The 23,614-nt window shown below is 46.0% G+C and overlaps 1 protein-coding gene and 1 non-coding gene across 2 annotated transcripts in view; one reads left to right on the top strand and one right to left on the bottom strand.

Annotated features, from left to right (window-relative positions):
• Positions 1-3,419: 3,419 nt before the first annotated feature.
• On the top strand, positions 3,420-3,612 carry LOC144491945 (U2 spliceosomal RNA). The gene has a single exon (XR_013497523.1). It is a non-coding gene; the product is annotated as a U2 spliceosomal RNA (small nuclear RNA).
• A 15,033-nt stretch (positions 3,613-18,645) lies between these two features.
• Positions 18,646-23,614, bottom strand: part of txnrd3 (thioredoxin reductase 3) — a 58,015-nt gene continuing 53,046 nt past the window's right edge. Inside the window, exon 16 of the mRNA XM_078209994.1 lies at positions 18,646-20,652. Coding sequence (XP_078066120.1) covers positions 20,587-20,652 — 66 coding nt within the window. The 3' untranslated portion in view covers positions 18,646-20,586. The remainder of the gene's footprint in view (positions 20,653-23,614) is intronic.

The following is a 23,614-nucleotide window of genomic DNA, read 5'->3' as shown; positions in this document are numbered from 1 at the left end:
TGAGTGGAGAGAGCATTAAGCACAGGTTAAAGAGATGTGTATTGTCTCCAGACAGGACAGTTAGTGAGATTTTGCAAGCCCAGGCAAATCGTGGGGATTACAGATAGTGTGACATGAACCCAAGATCCCAGTTGAGGCCATCCTCATGTGTGCGGAACTTGGCTTTCAGTCTCTGCTCAGCGACTCTGCGTTGTCATGTGTCGTGAAGGCCACCTTGGAGAACGCTTACCCGAAGATCAGAGGCCGAATGCCCGTGACCGCTGAAGTGCTCCCCAACAGGAAGAGAACACTCTTGCCTGGTGATTGTCGAGAGGTGTTCATTCATCCATTGTCGTAGCGTCTGCATGGTCTCCCCAATGTACCATGCCTCGGGACATCCTTTTCTGCAGCGTATCAGGTAGACAATGCTGGCCGAGTTGCAAGAATATGTACCGTGTACCTGGTGGATGGTGTTCTCACGTGAGATGGTGGCATCTGTGTCGATGATCCGGCATGTCTTGCAGAGGTTGCTGTGGCAGGGTTGTGTAGTGTCGTGGTCACTGTTCTCCTGAAGGCTGGGTAGTTTGCACACCGCTCGACAATCACCAGGCAAGAGTGTTCTCTTCCTGTTGGGGAACATTCCAGCGGTCACGGGCATTCGGCCTCTGATCTTCGGGTAAGCGTTCTCCAAGGCAGCCTTCATAGAAACATAGAAAACTACAGCACAAAACAGGCCCTTCGGCCCCACAAGTTGTGCCGAACATATCCCTACCTTTTAGGCCTACCTATAACCCTCCATCCTATTAAGTCCCATGTACTCATCCAGGAGTTTCTTAAAAGACCCTATTGAGTTTGCCTCCACCACCACTGACGGCAGCCGATTCCACTCGCCCACCACCCTGTGTGTGAAAAACTTCCCCCTAACATTTCCCCTGTACCTACCCCCCAGCACCTTGAACCTGTGTCCTCTCGTAGCAGCCATTTCCACCCTGGGAAAAAGCCTTTGAGAGTCCACCCCATCTATGCCTCTCAACATCTTATATACCTCTATTAGGTCTCCTCTCATCCTACGTCTCTCCAAGGAGAAAAGACCGAGCTCCCTCAGCCTATCCTCATAAGGCATGCCACTCAATCCAGACAACATCCTTGTAAATCTCCTCTGCACCCTTTCAATCTTTTCCACATCCTTCCTGTAATGAGGCAACCAGAATTGAGCACAGTACTCCAAGTGGGGTCTGACGAGGGTCTTATATAGCTGCATCATTATCCCCGGATTCCTAAACTCAATCCCTTGATTGATAAAGGCCAGCACACCATACGCCTTCTTAACCACCTCCTCCACCTGCAGGGCCGATTTTAGAGTCCTATGGACCCGGACCCCAAGGTCCTTCTGATCCTCCACAGTACTAAGAGTCTTTCCCTTAAGATTGTCACTCCTTCATCCCATTTGACCTGCCAAAATGGACCACTACGCATTTATCTGGGTTGAAGTCCATCTGCCACTTCTCCGCCCAGTCTTGCATCCTATCTATGTCCCTCTGTAACTTCTGACATCCCTCCAGACTATCCACAACCCCACCAACCTTCGTGTCGTCGGCAAACTTACCAACCCATCCCTCCACTTCCTCATCCAGGTCATTTATGAAAATGACAAACAGCAAGGGTCCCAGAACAGATCCCTGGGGCACACCACTGGTGACCGACCTCCATTTAGAAAAAGACCCATCTATACACACTCTCTGCCTCCTTTGGGCAAGCCAGTTCTGGATCCACAGGGCAGCAGCCCCTTGGATCCCATGCCCTCTTACTTTTTCTAGAAGCCTTGCATGGGGGACCTTATCGAATGCCTTGCTAAAATCCATATAAACCACATCTACCGCTTTCCCTTGACACACAACAATGCAGAGTCACTGAGCAGAAACTGATAGCCAAGTTCCGCACACATGAGGACGGCTCAACTGGGATCTTGGGTTCATGTCACACTATCTGTAACCCCCACGACTTGCCTGGGCTTGCAAAATCTCACTAACTGTCCTGGCTGGAGACAATACACATCTCTTTAACCTGTGCTTAACCCTCTCTCCACTCACATTGTCTGTACCTTTAAGACTTGATTACCTGTAAAGACTCGCATTCCAACCATTATTTTGTAAATTGAGTTTGTGTCTTTATATGCCCTATTTGTGAACAGAACTCCCACTTACCTGACGAAGGGGCAGCGCTCCGAAAGCTAGTGGCTTTTGTTACCAAATAAACCTGTTGGGCTTTAACCTGGTGTTGTGAGACTTCTTACTGTGCTTACCCCAGTCCAACGCCGGCAGTTCCACATCATGTTTACCAAGGAAGACAGAGGGGGGAGTCCAGAACATAGTTTGAGGATAAGAGGTAAACCTTTTACAACTGAGGCGAGGAGAAAATTCTTCACTCAGAGGGTGGTGAATGTGTGGAATCCATTACCACGGAATTGTTGAGGACAAAACATCGTCTGATTCCAAGAAGAAATTAGATATAGCTCTAGGGGTTAAAGGGATCAAGGGATATGGGGGGAAAGGAGGGATCAGGATATTCAATTCGATGATGAGCCATGATCAAAATGAATAGCAGAGCAGGCTCGAAGGGCCGGATGGTCTACTCCTGGCATAGAATCCTACAATGCAGAAGAAGGTCATTCGGCCAATTGGGTCTGCACCGACCACAATCCCACACAGGTCCTATCTCCATAACCCCATGCATTTATATGACACTAAGGGGCAATTTTACCATGGCCAATCCACCTAACCCGCACATCTTTGGCCCGTGGGAGGAAACCGGAGCACCCGGAGGAAACCCATGCAGACACGGGGAGAATGTGCAAACTCCACACAGACAGTGACTCAAGCCAGGAATCGAACCCGGGTCCCTGGCGCTGTAAGGCAGCTTGGTAAAGACAGATGCAAAGTATTCAGTTAATACCTCAGCTATGCCTTCTGCCTTGATGTATAAATTTCATTTTTGGTCCCTTTTATCATCCTTTTACTATTTATGTGCCTCAGAAGTACATCCCTGCTGTTGTATTCTAGCCCTCTCGACATGAATGCTAACACTGCATTTGCCTTCCTAACTGCCGACTGAACCTGCACGTTAACCTTAAGAGAATCTTGAACAAGGGCTCCCAAATCTCTTTGTGTTTCTGATTTCCTAAGCATTTCCCCATTTAGAAAATAGTCTATGCCTCCATTCCTCCTTCCAAAGTGCAGAACCTCACAATTCTACGATCCCCAGTTTCTCCAATCTATTCACATAACCGAAGTCCCTCACCCCTGGAACCATTCTCATAAACTTCTACTGCACCCTACAAGGCAGCTCTTCATAATATTGCCAGGAATCCATCTGGGAGATAATGGTTGAAGTTCTATTGGTTAATACAAGTGGTTTCCCTTGACTCAACCTTTCCCGTTTGGAACGCTTCTCGGCCTTTTGGCTAAGATCAAGTGTAGTATGGATCGCCTGCACTTGGTTGAGGTCATTAGGTTACACTGAGGCTTCATGTATTTCATATGAAGCAATTTTTTAAAGCGGCATCTCGGCCTTTTGGCTAAGATGCAAATGAGCTCAAGTCTTGGAGGAGGATCCTCCCCCTTCTCCAATCAGCTTGACTCATGTAGATCAGGCCCAGGACAGGGTGGTTTTGGTCTCCCGTCCTGTCTTGTCAGCCTGGATCTGAAATGTCTCAACTTGTTGAGACTCTGAATTGGATTTGATTTGATTGAATTGGAAAAGTATAAAAACAACCATCGACAATGTGATTGGCCTAAATCAGCAGACGTCACAACGGAGGAGGAGTTTTGGGTTTGCTTGGGTACGGAATTCTCCAGCACCACGACATGTAATTTCAAATGCTCCAGAGCAGACACCAGCCCTGCCAACAGGGTGTTAGTGGAGATCATCCTGCACCACCATCAAGGGACAACTTCATTTGTGGCCAGTCTTTGAATCTGCCCATTGCGCCATCAAAAGATGTGGTGATCTCATCTCACCAAAGTGCAGAGGCCGCACAGCCATCGTCTCTCACAGTTGTAAGGATGCCAATCAGTCTGGGGATTGGGGTGGATGTGTGAACAGTTAGGATTGGGGCTTGGAGTCAGAATTCATTTCAGGGTTGCAGTGTCAGATTCAGATCCAGCTTCAGAGTTGGCATTGGAGTTAGGGTCAGTGGTTAAGGTCTGGACTCAAAAGGCTAGATTTGGGGGCAGGGAATCAATTTGAGGATTAGGGTTCACATTGGGGTTTGTATTTGGGGTTTAGAGTTAGGAGTCAAAGTTGGGGGGGGGGGGTTAGTGATTAGGATTAAAGTTAGAGGTTTGCACTGTGGCTGAAGTTAGGGCTCGGCACTGGGTTAGAAGGACCGCTTGAGTTTGAAACTGCTCCAGATATCATGGCATGTCACTAATCGCATTCTCTTTACCTCGTGGCGTTGCCTTAACAAGAAGTTTCCTTGTCCGGGATGAAGCTTCTTCAACAGCTTCGTGCGGGCTTTAATTAGAAAGTGTTAAAAAAAAGGAAGACGTTTTCAGCAAACGGCGGACCAGCAGGGTTTATACTGCCAACGCTTTACACATCTCCCAGCGCTCACATAACGCTGCCAATAGCAGCCTGGACGCTGGGACAGGGCTCTCTCCCCGATCACTCCCCGTGAACAGAAGCTTTTAAAAAGCATTCGAACCAAAACACTGCAGCCACTTAAAGGGACAGCCAACCATTGTGCGCGACAATTACCTCCTGCCGACATTAATGCAGTCACAGCCCAGTGTGAAACCTCCCCTTTGTCTGACATGAGAGTTCAATGGGAAACTGCGACCAGCTTCCTTTGGAGGAAGGGGAGAGCAAGTTAAAACTCTGGATTTACTTTTAATACAGTAAAAAGTTTAACAACACCAGGTTAAAGTCCAACAGGTTTATTTGGTAGTCACCAGAATGGTTGACGAGGGAAGGGCCGTGGATGTCGTCTATATGGACTTTAGTAAAGCGTTTGACAAAGTCCCTCATGGTAGGCTGGTGAAAAAGGTTGGATCTCATGGGATAAAGGGGGAGGTGGCTAGATGGGTGGAGAACTGGCTTGGTCACAGAATAAGAAGTTTAACAACACCAGGTTAAAGTCCAACAGGTTTATTTGGTAGCAAAAGCCACACAAGCTTTCGGAGCTCTTAGCCCCTTCTTCAGGTGAGTGGGAATTCTGTTCACAAACAGAGCTTATAAAGACACAGACTCAATTTACATGAATAATGGTTGGAATGCGAATACTTACAACTAATCAAGTCTTTAAGAAACGAAACAATGTGAGTGGAGAGAGCATCAAGACAGGCTAAAAAGATGTGTATTGTCTCCAGACAAGACAGCCAGTGAAACTCTGCAGGTCCACGCAACTGTGGGGGTTACAAATAGTGTGACATGAACCCAATATCCCGGTTGAGGCTGTCCTCGTGTGTGCGGAACTTGGCTATCAGTTTCTGCTCAGCGACTCTGCGCTGTCGTGTGTCGTGAAGGCCGCCATGGAGAACGCTTACCCGAATATCAGAGGCCGAATGCCCGTGACCGCTGAAGTGCTCCCCAACAGGAAGAGAACAGTCTTGCCTGGTGATTGTCGAGCGGTGTTCATTCATCCGTTGTCGCAGCGTCTGCATAGTTTCCCCAATGTACCGGGGAAGTACTGGACAATGCTCCCCGGAGCGGAGAAGCGACGGCATCTCCTCCGGAGCCTTCAACATGTCATTGATGAAGACGAACATCTCGCCAAGGCCATCTCCATACCCCCACTTCTTGCCTTCAAACAACCGCACAACCTCAAACAGGCCATTGTCCGCAGCAAACTACCCAGCCTTCAGGAGAACAGTGACCATGACACCACACAACCCTGCCACAGCAACCTCTGCAAGACATGCCAGATCATCGACACAGATGCCATCATCTCACGTGAGAACACCATCCGCCAGGTACACGGTACATACTCTTGCAATTCGGCCAACGTTGTCTACCTGATACGCTGCAAGAAAGGATGTCCCGAGGCATGGTACATTGGGGAAACTATGCAGACGCTGCGACAACGGATGAATGAACACCGCTCGACAATCACCAGGCAAGACTGTTCTCTTCCTGTTGGGGAGCACTTCAGCGGTCACGGGCATTCGGCCTCTGATATTCGGGTAAGCGTTCTCCAAGGCGGCCTTCGCGACACACGACAGCGCAGTGTCGCTGAGCAGAAACTGATAGCCAAGTTCCGCACACACGAGGACGGCCTCAACCGGGATATTGGGTTCATGTCACACTATTTGTAACCCCCACAGTTGCGTGGACCTGCAGAGTTTCACTGGCTGTCTTGTCTGGAGACAATACACATCTTTTTAGCCTGTCTTGATGCTCTCTCCACTCACATTGTTTTGTTTCTTAAAGACTTGATTCGTTGTAAGTATTCGCATTCCAACCATTATTCATGTAAATTGAGTCTGTGTCTTTATATGCTCTGTTTGTGAACAGAATTCCCACTCACCTGAAGAAGGGGCTTAGAGCTCCGAAAGCTTGTGTGGCTTTTGCTACCAAATAAACCAGTTGGACTTTAACCTGGTGTTGTTAAACTTCTTACTGTGTTTACCCCGGCAACGCCGGCATCTCCACATCTTTACTTTTAATAGTCATATGTATGTATCAGTCCACCGAAATAGCTCAAGTCTGAGACGGAGTGTGCAAATTCCACCACTTTACAAAACAATTAACACAATAACAGCTTACCCATGTGGTTGACGGGGATACGATCAGTATGAACATACGGATTAGCAGGCTATTCGGCCCCTTGAGCCGACTCCGCCATCCCACAAGGTCATTGCCCACCAGCCTGTGGCCTCAATGGGACTAGCCCTGCCTCCAGCTAATATCCTAAGATTCTTGACCATCGAGGAAATCAATCTACCTCTGCCTTAAAAAAATGTACAGTAAGAAGTTTAACAACACCAGGTTAAAATCCAACACGTTTATTTGGTAGCAAAAGACACACCTGTCCCCACCTGGCTTTTGCTACCAAATAAACCTGTTGGACTTTAACCTGGTGTTGTTAAACTTCTTACCGTGTTTACCCCAGTCCAACGCCGGCATCTCCACATCATTAAATAAAAGTATCCAATGACCCTTCCTCTGCCACTCTCTGGGGGAGTTCCACAAAATAAGGACCCTCAACAGAAAAAAAAATCATCTCGGTCTTAAATGGGAGACTCCTTATTTTGAAGTGTCTCCCAGTTCTGGTCACTCACATAAGGAGAAACATCATTTCAGCATCCACTCTCAAAAAATAAAAGCAAAATACTGCAGATGCTGGAATCTGAAACCAAAAGAGAAAATGCTGGAAAATCTCAGCAGGTCTGGCAGCATCTGTAAGGAGAGAAAAGAGCTGACGTTTCGAGTCCAGATGACCCTTTGTCAAAGCTAAAAGGCAGAGAAAGTGGGAGATATTTATACTGCAGGGGGAGGGAATGAAAGATGAGTCATAGCCACAGAAACCAGGGGAAAGGCTGCGAATGGCAGCCCAGAGAGAGAATAAAGGGTGTGAATGGCCAAACGGCAGAGAAGCTGTAACAGATGGAGATGTTGAGTGGGTGGTGGGGGGGGGGGGGGGGGGGAGCAGATGGGACAGAGGTACAAAGAACAAAGAACAAAACAGCACAGGAACAGGCCCTTCGGCCCTCCAAGCCCGCGCCGCTCCCTGGTCCAAACTAGACCATTCTTTTGTATCCCTCCATTCCCACTCCGTTCATATGGCTGTCTAGATAAGTCTTAAACGTTCCCAGTGTGTCCGCCTCCACCACCTTGCCTGGCAGCGCATTCCAGGCCCCACCACCCTCTGTGTAAAATACGTCCTTCTGATATCCGTGTTAAACCTCCCCCCCCACCCCCCCCACCTTGAACCTATGACCCCTCGTGAACGTCACCACCGACCTGGGAAAAAGCTTCCCACTGTTCACCCTATCTATGCCTTTCATAATTTTATACACCTCTATTAGGTCACCCCTCATCCTCCGTCTTTCCAGTGAGAACAACCCCAGTTTACCCAATCTCTCCTCGTAACTAAGCCCCTCCATACCAGGCAACATCCTGGTAAACCTCCTCTGTACTCTCTCCAAAGCCTCCACGTCCTTCTGGTAGTGTGGCGACCAGAACTGGACGCAGTATTCCAAATGCGGCCGAACCAATGTTCTATACATCTGCAACATCAGACCCCAACTTTTATACTCTATGCCCCGTCCTATAAAGGCAAGCATGCCATATGCCTTCTTCACCACCTTCTCCACCTGTGACGTCACCTTCAAGGATCTGTGGATTTGCACACCCAGGTCCCTCTGCGTATCTACACCCTTTATGGTTCTGCCATTTATTGTATTTCTACCAAAATGCATCACTTCGCATTTATCAGAATTGAACTCCATCTGCCATTTCTTTGCCCAAATTTCCAGCCTATCTATATCCTTCTGTAGCTTCTGACAATGCTCCTCACTATCTGCAAGTCCTGCCAGTTTTGTGTCGTCCACAAACTTACTGATCACCCCAGTTACTCCTTCTTCCAGATCGTTTATATAAATCACAAACAGCAGAGGTCCCAATACAGAGCCCTGCGGAACACCACTAGTCACAGGCATCCAGCCGGAAAAAGACCCTTCCACTACCACCCTCTGTCTTCTGTGACCAAGCCAGTTCCCCACCCATCTAGCCACCTCCCCCTTTATCCCATGAGATCCAACCTTTTTCACCAGCCTACCATGAGGGACTTTGTCAAACGCTTTACTAAAGTCCATATAGACGACATCCACGGCCCTTCCCTCGTCAACCATTCTGGTCACTTCAGGTAGAATGTAGAAAAGGGGAAGCGGGGGGAGAAAAGGTAAGGGAAGGGGATGAAGTAGGGGGAAAGACTGGGGAGGGAAAGAAAAATGAAGAAAGACAATAAAATAAAAGGCAGAGAACAGTTAAAAAATTAAATAAAATAGAATGGAAACAAAGGGGTCGGGGGGGGGGGGGGGGATGGTAGAGCCAAACATCTGAAGTTGTTGAATTCGATGTTGAGGCCGGAAGGCCGTAAAGTGCCGAGCCGGAAGATGAGATGCTGTTCCTCCAGTTTGCGTTGAGCTTCACAGGAACATCGCAGCAGGCCAAGGACAGACATGTGGGCATGGGAGCAGGATCGTGTGTTAAAATGGCAAACAACCGGGAGGTCAGAGTCCCAATTGTGCACAGACCGAAGGTGCTCAGCAAAGCAATCACCCAGTCTACGCTTGGTCTCTCCGATATAGAGACCACATTGGGAGCAGCGAATGCAATAGACCAAATTGAAAGATGTGCAAGTGAAAAGCAGCGTTTCACTCAGCTCACAACTTCTCTGCCGTTTGGCCATTCACACCCTTTATTCTCGCTATGGACTGCCAATAGCAGCCTTTCCCCTGGTTTCTGTGGCTATGACTCACCTTTCATTCCCTCCCCCTGCAGTATAAATATCTCCCACTTTCTATGCCTTTTAGCTTTGACAAAGAGTCATCTGGACTCGAAACGTCAGCTCTTTTCTCTCCTTACAGATGCTGCCAGACCTGCTGAGATTTTCCAGCCTTTTCTCTTCCACTTTGTCAAGCCAATTATGTTTTGATCAGATCACCACTCATTTTTCTAAACGCCAATGGATACAGGCTTAACTTGTCCTACCTTCCCTCAAAAGTCCCTCATCCCACGAATCAGTCAAATGAACTGCTTCTAATGCAATTATAATCCTTTCTTAAATATGTAGACACTGTACTCCAAATGTGGTCTCACCAATCCTTGTGCAACTGCAGTAAAATATCCCTACTTTTTTTAAAATAACTTTTATATTCCACTCCCCTTGCAATAAACAACATTCCATTTGCTTCCAAATCACTCAGTGTACCTGCATACTATTTTTGTTACGATTCATGCATCAGATCTTTCTGTACCTCAAATCCTGCAATCTCTCTCCATTTAAATATAATGCTTTTCTATTCTTCCTGCTATAAGGAACAAGTTCACATTTTACCACATGATACGCCATCTGCCAAATCTTTGCCCACTCAACCTATCGATATCCCTTTACAGACCTGCGCCGGAATTCTACCACCTCACCCACCACAGAATTGGAGTGGGTGAGGGATGGACAATGTCCATTGACCTCGAGTGGAAATTTACGGTCTCGCTCGAGCAAGGTCGTAAAATCCCGCCCCTTACATCCACTTCACAACTTAACTTTCCAACCCATCTTTATGGAGAGGCAGTGGCACAATGGTATTGCAATGGCAATCCAGAGACCCAGGTTAATGCCCTTGGGACCAGGATTCGAATCCCACCAAAGCAGATGGTGAAATTTGAACTCAATAAAATCTGGAATTTGAAAAGTCTAATGATGACCATGAAACGACTGAAACCTGCCATCCTTGCCTGGCCTACATAATACTCTGAAATGCCCGTCAGTCCAAAAGCAATTAGGGATGAGCAATAAATGCTAGCCCAGCCAATACCCACATTCCATGAAGGAATTTTTTTTTTTAAATCAGCAAATTTACATCTGATCCCTTCATCCAACTCATTGATTTGGATTGTAAATAGTTGAGTGCCCTATAGCACTCCACTTGTTCGTTTGCCAATCCAAAAATGACTCATTGGTACCCATTTCCTGTTCGCTAACCAATCCTCTGTTACCCTACACCATGAGCTCTTACTTTATGGCACTTTGTCAAATGCCTTCTGGAATTCTAAGTGTATGGAATTACACAGCAGGAGGCTGTGGGGGTAATTTATTAGCATGAATGAAGGATTGGCAAACAGATAGGAAATGGAGTAGGAATAAACAAGGTACTTCCAAGTTGGCAGGCTGTGACTAGTGGAGTTCAGCTACATTCAATATTAATGACTTAGACCAGAGCCAGAAAGTAATGCATCTAAGTTTGCTGACACTACAAAACAAAGAGGGAATGCAAGCTCTGAGGAAGACACACAACAGGCTGCAGCAAAGGGAATGGGCAACAAGGTGGCAGTTGGAGTATAATGTTAGGAAGTGTGAAGTTATTCACTTTGGGAAGAATAGAGAGCTGATTATTTTTTGAAAGGCCTATAACTTGGAAACATTGACGTACAGAGGGATTTGGGTGTACTCAAACAAGGTACAGCAAGCAATTAGAAAGGCAAATGGCATGTTGGCCTTTATTGCATGGAGACTGGAGTACAGAGTAAAGAAGTTGTGCTACAATTCTACAGGCTTTAGTGAGACCACGTCTGCAAGTACTCTGAGCAGTTTTGTTCTCCCTATTTAAAGTTATACTTACATTAGAAGCAGCAAAAATTCACTAGATTGGTTCCTGAGAGGATGAGAGCAAATGGGGCTGATAATTCCCACAGTTCAGAAAAAGCAGATATCAACATTGAAACATACAAGATACTGAATGGGTTTGACAGGGTTTCCTTGTGTTGAGGAACCAAGAAAACAGCAGCATAGACTCAGGACTGAGATGCAAAATTTATTCACTCAGAGGTTGTGAATATTTGGAATTCTCTACCTCAATGTTATAGAAGCTCTGTCATTGAATATATTTAAGGTTAAGACAGACATTCGGTCACTTGGGGAATCAAGGGATATGGGGAACAGGCAGAAACGTGGAGCTGAGGATAAAGATCAGATACGATCCTGACAATGTCACAGACACTAGCATCTCCATCCCTGGGCATGTCCTGATCCACTGGCAGGACAGACACAGCAGAGGTGATGGCAGTGATATACAGTCAGGAGGGAGTTGCCCTGGGAGTCGTCAACATCCAATCTGCACCTCATGAGGTCTCATAGCATCAGGTCAAACATAGACAAGGAAACTCCCTGCTGGTTACCATGTACTGCCACACCCTCATCCCCTCCCCAACACACAGCTGGTGAATCAGTACTTGGAAGCACTGAGAGTGGCAAGGGCACAGAATATACTCTGGGTCAAGGACTTCAACGTCCATTAGCAAGAGCAGTTCAGTAGCACTACGGACTGAGCTAGCCAAGTGCCAAAAGATATAGTTGCTAGACTGGGACTGCGGCAGGTGGAGGGGGAACTAATAGAGAAAAACATACTTGACCTAATTCTCACCAACCTGTCTGCTGCAGATACATCTGTTCATGACACTGCTGATAGGAATGATAAAACCAGTCCTTATAAGATATATAGGAGCAGAACTAGGCCATTCGGCCCATTGAGTCTGCCCCCCCATTCGTTTATGGCTGATATGCTTCTTTGATTTGATTTATTATTGTCACATGTATTAACAGTGAAAAGTATTGTTTCTTGTGCGCTATACAGACAAAGCATATAAAGGAAAGGAGAGACTGCAGAATGTAGTGTTACAGTCATAGCTAGGGTGTAGAAAAAGATCACTTTAGTGCAAGGGAAGTCCATTCAAAGGTCTGACAGCAGCAGGGAAGAAGCCGTTCTTGAGTCGGTTGGTACGTGACCTCAGACTTTGTATCTTTTTCCCAACAGAAGATTCCTGCCTTTTCCCCATAACCCTTCAACCCATTACCAGATAAAAATCTGTCTAGCTCCTCCTTAAATTTACTCTCTGTCCCAGCATTCACCGCACTTTGGGGTAGTGAATTCCAGATTCACAACCCTTTGCAAGAAGGGTTCCTTATAGTGAAGAAGACTTCACATTGAGGATACACTTCCACCTTGCTAAATGGGATAGACATTGAACAGATCTAGCAACTGGGCAACCGTGAGGCAAAGGTTAGGTGGATTGGCTATGCTAAATTTCCTTAGTGTCCCAAGATGTGTAGATTAGGGTGATTAGCAGGGTAAATATGTGGGGTTACATGGATAGAGTGGGATGCTCTATCAGGGAGTCGGTGCAGACTCAATGGGCTGAATGACCTCCTTCTGCACGGAAGGAATTCTATGATCAGCAGAAGCCACAATGTACACAACCACAATGAGAAGTCTCACAACTCCAGGTTACATCCAACAGGTTTATTTGGTATCAAGAGCTTTCGGAGCGCTGCTCCTTCATCAGGTGAGTGGAGAGTTGGGTTCACAAACAGTGCATATATAGACAGAGATTCAATTGCAAGATAATGGTTGGAATGAGAGTCTTTACAGATGACTTGATTACCTGTAAAGACTCACATTCCAATCAGAGCTGTTTGGAGTGCAAGTAGTCCTGTGCTGTAGCTTCACCAGATTGACACCACATTTTTAGGTATACCTGCTACTGTTCCTTCCCTGCCTCCTGCACCCTTCATTGAACTTCATTGATCTCCTGGCTTAGTGGTAATGGCAGAGTGGGGGACATGGCAAGCCATTATCTTGCAATTGAGTCTTTGTCTATATATGCCCTATTTGTGAACACCCCACTCACCTGAAGAAGAAGCAGCGCTCCGAAAGCTCATACCACCAAATAAACCTGTTGGACTTCAACCTGGTGTTAAGAGACTTCTTACTGTGCCCACCCCAGTCCAACGCCGGCATCTCCACATCATCACAACCACAATGTGTCACCTTACAGCCTACCATATCTCCCACTCTACCATTACCACCAAGCCAGGGGATCAATGAAGTTCAATGAAGAGTGCAGGAGGGCAGGAAAGGAACAGGTATACCTAAAAATGTGTCAACCAGGTGAAGCTACAGCACAGGACTACTTGCGTGCCAAACAGCAACCAATATACAGAGCTAAACAATTCCAAAAAAACCGGATCAGATTTAAGCTCTGCAGTCCTGCCACATCCAGCCGTAAATGGTGACGGACAATTAAGCAATTCACTAAAAGAGGCAGCACTATAAACATCCCCATCCTCAATGATGGGGGAAACCCAGCACATCTGTGCAAATCATAAGACCATAAGAAATAGAAACAGGAGGAGGCTGTTCACCCCTTAAGCTTGCTCCTCCGTTCAATAGATCATGGCTGATCCGACATTCCTCTCGGCCACTTTCCTGCTCTTTCCACATATCAGTTAATTTGCTTACTGATCAGAAATCTATCACACCTTCAAATACACACAAGGACGCTTCATGATCTTATATGTTTCTGTAGGATCTCCCCTCATTCTTCTGAATTCTGGTGAGTGTAGCCCCAGTCTACTCAGTCTCTCCTCATAAGCCAACCCTCTCAGCTCTGGAATCAACCTGGTGAATCTCCTCTGCACCCCCTCCGGTGCCAGTGTATCCTTTCTCAAGTAGGGAGACCAAGACTGTACACAGTACTCCAGGTGTGGCCTCACCAGCATCTTATGAAGCTGCAAAATAACCTCGCTGTTTTTAAACTCCATCCCTCCAGCAATGAAGGACAAAATTCCATTTGCCTTCTTAATTACCTGCTGCACCTGCAAACCAACTCCTTGAGATTCCTGCACAAGGACACCCAGGTCCCTCTGCATAGCAGCATGCTGCAATTTTTTACCATTTAAATAATAGTCCATTTTGCTGTTATTCCTACCAAACTGGATGACCTCACATTTACCAACATTGCACTCCATCTGCCAGACCGTCGCCCACTCACTTAGATTATCTGTATCCTTTTGCAGACTTCCAGTGTCCTGTGGAGGAGTGTACATATTACATATTACTCTGGAGGAGTGTACATATTACAGAGGTGGTGGTGCTGGAGGTCTTAAAGCACATCAAGGTAGATAAATCTGTAGGACCTGATGAAGTGTATCCCAGGACATTGTGGGAGGCTAGGGAGGAAATTGCGGGTCCCCTAGCCGAGATATTTTAATCATCGATAGTCACGGGTGAGGTGCCTGAAGATTGGAGAGTGGCAAATGTTGTGCCTTTTTTAAAAAAGGGCTGCAGGGAAAAGCCTGGGAACAAAGACCATTTAGCCTCACATCTGTGGTGGGTAGATTGTTGGAAGGTATTTTGAGACAGGATCTCCAGGCATTTAGAGATGCAAGGACTGATTAGGGACAGTCAGCATGGCTTTGAGAGTGGAAAATCATGTCTCACAAATTTAATTGGGTTTTTTGAAGGGGTAACCAAGAAGGTAGACGAGGGCAGTGCAGTTGATGTTGTCTCCATGGACTTTAGCAAGGGCTTTGACAAGGTACCGCATGGTAGGTTGTTGCATAAAGTTAAATCACTTGGGATCCGGGGTGAGCTATCTAATTGGATACAAAATTGGCTTCTGGTGGTTGTAGAGAGTTGTTTTTCAAACTGGAGGCCTGTGACCAGTGGTGGGCCTCAGGGATCAGTGCTGGGTCCACTGTTATTTGTCATTTATATTAACGATTTGGATGAGAATTTAGGGGGCATGGTTAGTAAGTTTGCAGATGACACCAAGGTTGGTGGCATGGTGGACAGTGAGGAAGGTTATCTCCAATTGCAGCAGGATCTTGATCAATTGGACCAGTGGGCTGACGAATGGCAGATGGAGTTTAATTTAGATAAATGCGAGGTGATGCATTTTGGTAGATTGAACCAGGGCAGGACTTACTCAGTTAATGGTAGGGAGAGTTACAGATCAAAGAGATCTAGGGGTACATGTTCATAGCTTCTTGAACGTGGAGTCACATGTGGACAGAGTGGTGAAGAAGGCATTCGGCATGTTTGGTTTCATCGGTCAGAACATTGAATACAGGAGTTGGGACGTCTTGTTGTACAAGACATTGGTAAGACCACACTTGGAATACTGTGTGCAATTCTGGTCACCCTATTATAGAAAGGATATTATTAAACTGGAGGGAGTGCAGAAAAGATTTATCAGGATGCTACCGGGATTTGATGGGTTGAGTTATGGGGAGAGGCTGAATAGACTGGGATTTTTTTTCTCTGGCGCGTAGGAGGCTGAGGGGTGACCTTGTGGAGGTCTGTAGGGTAATGAGGGGCATAGACAAGGTAGATAGTCATCATCTTTTCCCAAAGGCGGGGAGTCTAAAACTAGAGGGCATAGGTTTAAGGTGAGAGGGGAGAGATACAAGTGTCCAGAGGGGCAATTTTTTCACACAGAGGGTGGTGTGTGTCTGGAACAAGCTGCCAGAAGTAGCAGAGGCGGGTACAATTTTATCTTTTAAAAAGCATTTAGTTACATGGGTACGATGGGCATAGAGGGATATGGGCCAAATGTGGGCAATTGGGATTAGCTTAGGGGTTTTGAAAAAAGGGCGGCATGGACAAGTTGGGCCGAAGGGCCTGTTTCCATGCTGTAAACCTCTATGACTCTGCCCCCACAGTTCTGCCACCCCTTTAAGGAGGAAGTGTTCTCTACAACCCACAGCCATTAGTGCCAAGTGGATAGTCCTCCAGAGGCCACTAGCATCACTGATGTCAGTCTTCAGCCAATTCGGTTCACTCCAAGTATCAAGAAATGGCTGACGGTACTGGATACTGCAAAGGCTATGGGCCCTGACAATATTCCAGCAATAGTCCTGGTGATTTGTGCACCTAGCCAGGCTGTTTCCATACAGCTACAACGCTGGCATCAAACCGGCAACGTGGAAAATTGCCCAGGTATGTCCTGTACACAAACAGGACACATTCAATTGGATAGTCAGAAGCTTTTTCTCTCCCCCCACCCCCCCCCCCCCCCAAGGTCAATTACTAGGCGGTACAGGTTTAAGATGAGAGGAGCAAGGTTTAAAGGAAATGTACGAGGCAATGTTTTTTTTTTTACATAGAGGGTGGTGGGTGCCTGGAACTTGCTGCCAGGGTGGGTAGTGGAAGCGGATATGATAGTGAGTTTTAAGGGGCATCTTGACAAATACATGAATAGGATGGGAATAGAGGGGTATGGTCCTCGGAAGGGTAGAAGGTTTTAGTTAAGTCGGACAGCATGGTCGGTGCAGGCTTGGAGGGCCGAAGGGCCTGTTCCCTGTGCTGTAATTTTCTGTGTTTTGGCCAATTACCACCCCATCAGTCTACTCTCAATCAAGTGATGGAACAGGTTATCAAGAACACTATTGAGCACCACTTGGGTAGCAATAACCTGCTCACCAATGCTCTGTTTGGGTTCCACCAGGGTCACTCAGATCCTGATCTCATTACAGTCGTGGTACAGACATGGACAAAAGATCTGAATGTCAGAGGTGAGGTAAGAGTGACTGCTCTTGACATCAAGGCAGGATTTGACCAAATAAGGCATCAAGGAGCCCGAGCAAAGCTGTAATCAATGGGAACAGGGGGAAAACCCTCTGCTGCTCGGAAGCCATACCTAGCACAAGGAACGATGGTTGTTAGAAGTCAGTCATCTCAGCTCCAGGACATCATTGCAGGAATTCCTCAGGGAAATGTCCTGGTCCAACCATCTTCAGCTGCTTCATCAATGATCTTTCTTTCATTTTTAGATAAGTGGGGATGTTTGCTGATGATTGCACAATGTTCAGCACCATTCGCGACCCCTCAGATACTGAAGCAGTTCATGACCAAATACAGCAAGACCTGGGCAGTACGTACACCCACAGTGTTGTTAGAAAGGGAGCTTCAGGATTTTGTCCCAACAGTGAAGGGTCATGCTCTTGGTATCAGGAACTGTTTCTTCCTTATTCTTTTGTAAGTTTTTTTGAACTTCCTGGATGTGGGCAGCACAGTGACACAGTGGTTAGCACTGCTGCCTCTCAGCGCCAGGGACCCGGGTTCAATTCCGACCTCGGGTGACTGTCTCTGCAAACTCCATTCTCCCAGTGTCTACGTGGGTTTCCTCTGGGTGCTCCTGTTCCCTCCCACACTCCAAATATGTGCAAGTTAGGTGGATTCTGCCGCTTAGTTCCCCCAAGATGTGTAGGTTAGGGGGATTACGGGGTAAATACTTGGGGGTTACAGGGAACAGGTATAGGTCTGGCCCCTTGGTGTGAGGGGGATTATGTGGGATTACAAGAATAGGGTCTGGGTGGGATTGTCAGTACAGACTCGATGGGCTGAATGGCCTCCTTCTGCACTGTAGGGATTCTATGTCTTCTCTGCTCCAAGGGAAATTATCTAAATTTCTCTATACTCTTCATTTAACTGTCCTCTGTATCTTCTGCAGGATGACTTGAGACTTTACAAAATGGCACCTAGGCTAAGGGACATCAGTTATGTTGAGAATCTAGAATTTCTGTAAGGGGAACACAAAGCGAAGAGGGATTTAATAGGCAAAGTTATGGAGGGGATTTAGAAAGACAAAAGGAGAAACCTTCCAGTGACTGGCAGGTTCCAGCGACAGGTCACTGGTTCTCTTGCCAATTATATTAAACCTGAGGTAAGGTGGCGAACTCATTTTTTAATATGATCAGGAGATATGATCTGGAACACAGCGGCTAAACAAGAAACAGATAAAAACTTAAGTGAATAAATACTTCAAAATGAAAACTTTAAGGGCAACGGGGACGGTAGGACCAATTTGTTCGCTCTTTCAAAGGGTCAGCACAGGCCTGATGGGCCAAATGGTCTCCATCTGTGCCATATTACATTGTGTTACAGGTGAATGTTGAGAATTTTAAGGGTGGACATCCAGAGAATAGAACCATGACAGCTGGATTTTACATCACTGGGCGGTAGTGAAGAGAGTGGAGAATGGAATGAAACATGTAGCAATTTGGTTAAGACAGAAAGATAAGAGTGAGACAATTGGCACTCACAGCTGAAGATTTTGAATGTCAATGGGGAAGGGAGCCCAGTGAAATCAGAAGGAAGAGAGCAACTTAGGTTAAAGTAGAATTTAATTGAAGTAAAATGGAGAGTAGCCAAGATCCTTGGACCATTTCACACTTGTACCACAAAAACCCTTCAGCAAGGTTAACTTCCAGCGCACAATCCATTCAATATTCAGTTGCATTCAGAAGAGTCAATTCAGCATTTTATCAACTCCTGAATGCAAAATAAATTTTGCGGTATTTCGGTAGTGAAGAATGAAGAATTACGGTCCGGTTTTAGCAAAATGCTCTCACAAAAGGAGGGCTGGCAAAGGCAATGGGCTGAATATTTACATCTACAGCTCATTTTCATTTATAGACAGCATCAAATTCCAGCTTATATGAATGAAAATGGGTCACAAATTTGCACTTCAGCAGCAATGACGTCCGACTTTCCAATAACTGAACTGCAGCAGCCAAATGCCACAAATACTTGACACTACCAGCCCAGTCTTCTGCCTGAACAGAAATACACTCCTTGCACACAGTTTTGAATTCTATACAGATTTTATTTTTATTAAATGCATTTTGGATAACAAACTTTGTTCACAATGGAATTGTTTAAGTTACTGCTGCTCAGAGGCCGAATACAATCAAATGTCATGAAAGTTCTACTCAGGTGGGCACCAATGATAAACTAATGAAAAACAAACATTCTAATTAAAGAGCAAGCACTGATGGTTACCTTCAAACAAACTGCACAATGTCACAAAATGCTTACATGTGTCCAAACTGAGCTTGGTATGCAAGTGTTCCAAATTAAAAAGAAGAGGGTTAAGAATGGGAGGAATTAAAGCAACAGGTTGTGGTGCTGGAAAACACAAAGCATTTCAATTTAACTTAAAACTGATATGTGAAAGAAAGTACAGCAGTGTACTAAACTTCTTACTCATTAGAACCCCTTAAAAAATAAACAGCTTTGAACAACTTTGGACGAACAGTCCAGCTCTCATTTAAGTATCCAGAGGTGTACAAGACAAAAATTCATTCAATACATCCACTTTTATTCAAAGTCCCAATTCCAATACAAAAACCCCAATTTTAATTATAAGTATCTGCAAAAGGCAGCTTACACATCCACCGATTCCCACTCATTTTCTTTTAAAAAAAACAGAACACCCACAACTAACAAGTGTGGCCAGCAGTTGTTGGTTACTCCTTTTAGACTACCAAGTTTAAAAAAAAAGAGAGCATAGCAAAGTATAGATGGTTACACGCAAGGCAGGTTCTCTGTCGAAACAGAAAAACATTCAAGCCCATGCTTCCTGAAACATAATCAATTTGCTTTTTTTGGTGAAAAAGGCTCAAGATTGGTATTGTACAGAGTTTAAATATGAATCAAACATGACATGTTCCTTTACAGACAAGTTCTTGATTTTGTTAAAACTTATAAACATCGAGTACAATGATGCTAGTTACCTAAACTGTACAGAGGAAAAAACATTCATCTCAGCACCTCCCCATCAGCAGCCCAACACACATTTAAGAAACAAGAAAAAGTATTATCCGGTGAGACTTCAAACTGTTCCACAAGACTAAAGCCTCACCACAAAAAGGAAGCGCAGTCATTTTGATTGGACGTAGAAGTTCCAGACCTTGCTTGTTAGTCATCCGTCTTGGCCCACCTCAAATCAGGTTCCAGGCCAAAACTTCAAGGAGGCACTATCTTTCGCAATGCCCTTTCAAGCAGGTTTGGGTCAAAGTTCAAACTTGAGGTTTACCCCCGCTGTTGATCTGCATACCCCATGCACACACCATGATCCTCTGCTGTGACAGGTACGAAGTGCAACTCAAGGCACTGCGCAACTCGTTGTTTCAAGGTGAATTTTACTTAATATTCCTGCTGTGGGTTGTTAGTTTTACCTGAGTGGAGACAGATGCAGGTTCAGCCAACCACATAACAGAGGAAGTGCATGCAGAAAGCAGCAGCATTACAACAGCAGGGTTTAACCTCAGCAACCTCCTTTCTTGGAAATATCCACACCTGATCGTTTTGTTACATCCATAGTGGTGAACACCTACACGAAGAAAAAATAATTAACTGCAAGAAGAGGAGGGAGACAGATCAATAACTCGGTTTCTATGATTCTATGAATAACTTTAATTACACAAGATAAATGATCCATCACGCCAATTCAAGTGACTACCTGAAAAAAATTCCTACTTACAAACTCTGCTCTGTAACCTCATTAAATGACACCCAAAATATGTACCCTGCCCTTTCACTACAAACACATCAGCAAGACACCAGGGGATTGTTTCTCCAAAGATTTGGCGAGTGAAGTACAACTACATAGCAGTGCTGAGCATACTTTGTTTATTAGTTCATTTATGGGTTGTGAGCATTGCTGGCTGGACCAGCATTTGTTGCCCATCCCTAGTTGCCCTCGTCTTCCTGAACCGCTGCAGTCCGTGTAGGTTCACTCAGTGTTGTTGGGGAGAAGAGGGGGGGGTTAAAAAGTTCCAGGTTTTTGACCCAACGACAGTGAAGGAACGGCGATAGGGGGGGGGGAGAGAGAGAGAGAGAGAGAGAGAGAAACCTCCAGAGGGTGGCATTCCCAGGTATCTGCTGCTCTTGTCTTTCTAGATGGTAACGGTTGTGGGTTTAGAAGGTGTTGTCTGAGGAATCTTGGTGAGTTCCTGCAGTGCAACTTCTAGATGGTACACATGACTGGCATGGTGTCAGGGGTGGAGGGATTGAATATTTGTGAAAGGGGTAGCAATCAAGCAGGCAGCTTTGTCCTGGATGGTGCCATTGAATGTCAAGGGGCAATTCTTGGATCCTCTCCTGTTGGAGATGGTCATTGCCTGGCACTTGTGTGGCACAAATGTTGCTCGTCACTTTTCAGTCCAAGCCTGAATGCGGTCCAGGTTTTGCTGCATTTGGACATGGCTTACTTCAGTATCTGAGGAATCATGAATGGTACTGAACAACTCCCACTTCTGACCTTATGATAGTACAGTCATTGATGAAGCAGCTGCAGATGGTTGGGCATAGGATGCTACTCTGAGAAACTCCTGCAGTGATATCCTGGAGCTGAGGTGACGGATTTCCAACAACTATCTTTCTTTGTGCTAGGTATGGTTCCAAGCAGCAGAGGGTTTCCCCCAAATTCCCATTGATTCCAGTTTTGCTAGGGCTCTTTGATGACTTACTCAGTCAAATGTTGCCTTGATGTCAAAGGCAGTCACTCTCACCTTTAGCATTCAGCTCTTTTGTCCATGTTTGAACCAAGGTTGTAATGAGATCAGGAGCCGAGTGAAACTAATGAAACCCAAACCGAGTGTCAGTAAGCAGGTTATTACTGAGCAAGTGCCACTTGATAGCGCTGTTGATGACCCCTTCCATCATTTTATTGATGATCAAGACGACTGATGGGGTGGTAATTGGTCTGGTTGGATTTGTTCTGTTTCTTATGTATGGGACATACCTGGGCAATTTTCCACATCGCCGGGTAAATGGCAGTGCTGTAGCTGTACTGGAACAGCTTGGTTAGGGGCTTAGCAAGTTCTGGAGCACAAGTCTTCAGTACTATTGCTGGAATATCAGGGCACATAGCCTTTGCAGTATCTAGTGCCTTCAGATGTTTCTTGATAGCGTGTGGAGTGAATCAAATTGTCTGAAGACTGACATCTACAATGCTGGGGACTTCCAGGGAGGTCAAGAGGGGTCATCCACTTGGCACTTCTGTCTGATTATTGCAAATGCTTCAGCCTCATCTTTTGTACTGATGTGCTGGGCTCCTCCATCATTGAGGATGAGGATATTTATGGAGACTCCTCCTCCAGTGAGCTGTTTAATTGTCCACCACCATTCATGGCAGGACTGCAGAGCTTAGATCTGATCCGATGGTTGTGGGACCGCTGAGCTCTGTCTATTATTTGCTGCTTATGTGGCTTGGCACACAGGAGCTCCTGATCTGTAGCTTCACCAGATTGACACCACATTTTTAGGTATGCTTGGTGTTGCTCCTGCCATGCCCTGCTGCACTCTACATTGAACTAAGGTGGCAACGGTGGAGTGGGGGGATATGCCAGACCATGAGGTTACAGATTGTGGTTGTGTACAGTTCTACTGCTGACGATGGCCCACAGTCTATCCCATTTAGCACGGCAGCAACATAAAGACAGGGGTTTGTCTCTACAAGGGCTGTGTGGTGGTCACTCCTACTGACACTGTCATGGACAGGTGCATCTGCAACAGGCAAGTTGGTGAGGATGAGGTCAAGTATGTTTTTCCCTCGTTGGTTCCCTCACCACCTGCCGCAGACCCAGTCTAGAAGTTATGTCCTTAGGGACCCGGCCAGCTTGGTCTGCGGTGTTCTAACAAGTCACTCTTGCTGATGAACATCGAAGTCCCTCACCTATGAGTACATTCTGTGCCTTTGCCACCCTCAGTGCTTCCTCCAAGTGGTGTTCAACATGGAGTACTGATTCATCAGCTGTCAGGGGATGATACATGATAACCAGTAAGAGATTTCCATGTCTATGTTAAAGCTGTTGCCATGAGACTTTATGGGGTCCAAAGTCAATGTTGAGGATTCCCAGGGCAACTCCCTCCAGACTGTACGCAACTGTGCCATCACCTCTGCTGGGTCTGTCCCACCATTGAGACAGGCCATACTCAGGAATGGTGATGGTAGTGCCTGGGACATTATCTGTAAGGTATGATTCCATCAGTACGACTATGTCAGGCTTGTAGTCCATCGGACAGTTCTCCCAATTTTGGCATAAGCACCCAGATGTTAGTAACGAGGACTTTGCAGGGTCAACAAGTCTGGGTTTGCCACTGTTGCTTCTGGTGTCTAGATCAATGCCAGGTGGTCTGTCCAATTTCATTTTTGCTCCATTTGTAGCACTTGAATACAACTGAGTCGCTTGCTGAGCCATTTGAGGGCAACGACTTGCTGTGGGTCTGGATTAACACAGTGGACATTACGGAACCAGATGGGTTTTACAGCAATCGACAATGGTTTCACG

Source organism: Mustelus asterias, chromosome 3 (assembly GCF_964213995.1).
Source record: "Mustelus asterias chromosome 3, sMusAst1.hap1.1, whole genome shotgun sequence".
Lineage (NCBI taxonomy): Eukaryota > Metazoa > Chordata > Chondrichthyes > Carcharhiniformes > Triakidae > Mustelus > Mustelus asterias.
This window is presented reverse-complemented; position numbering and strand designations above follow the sequence as displayed.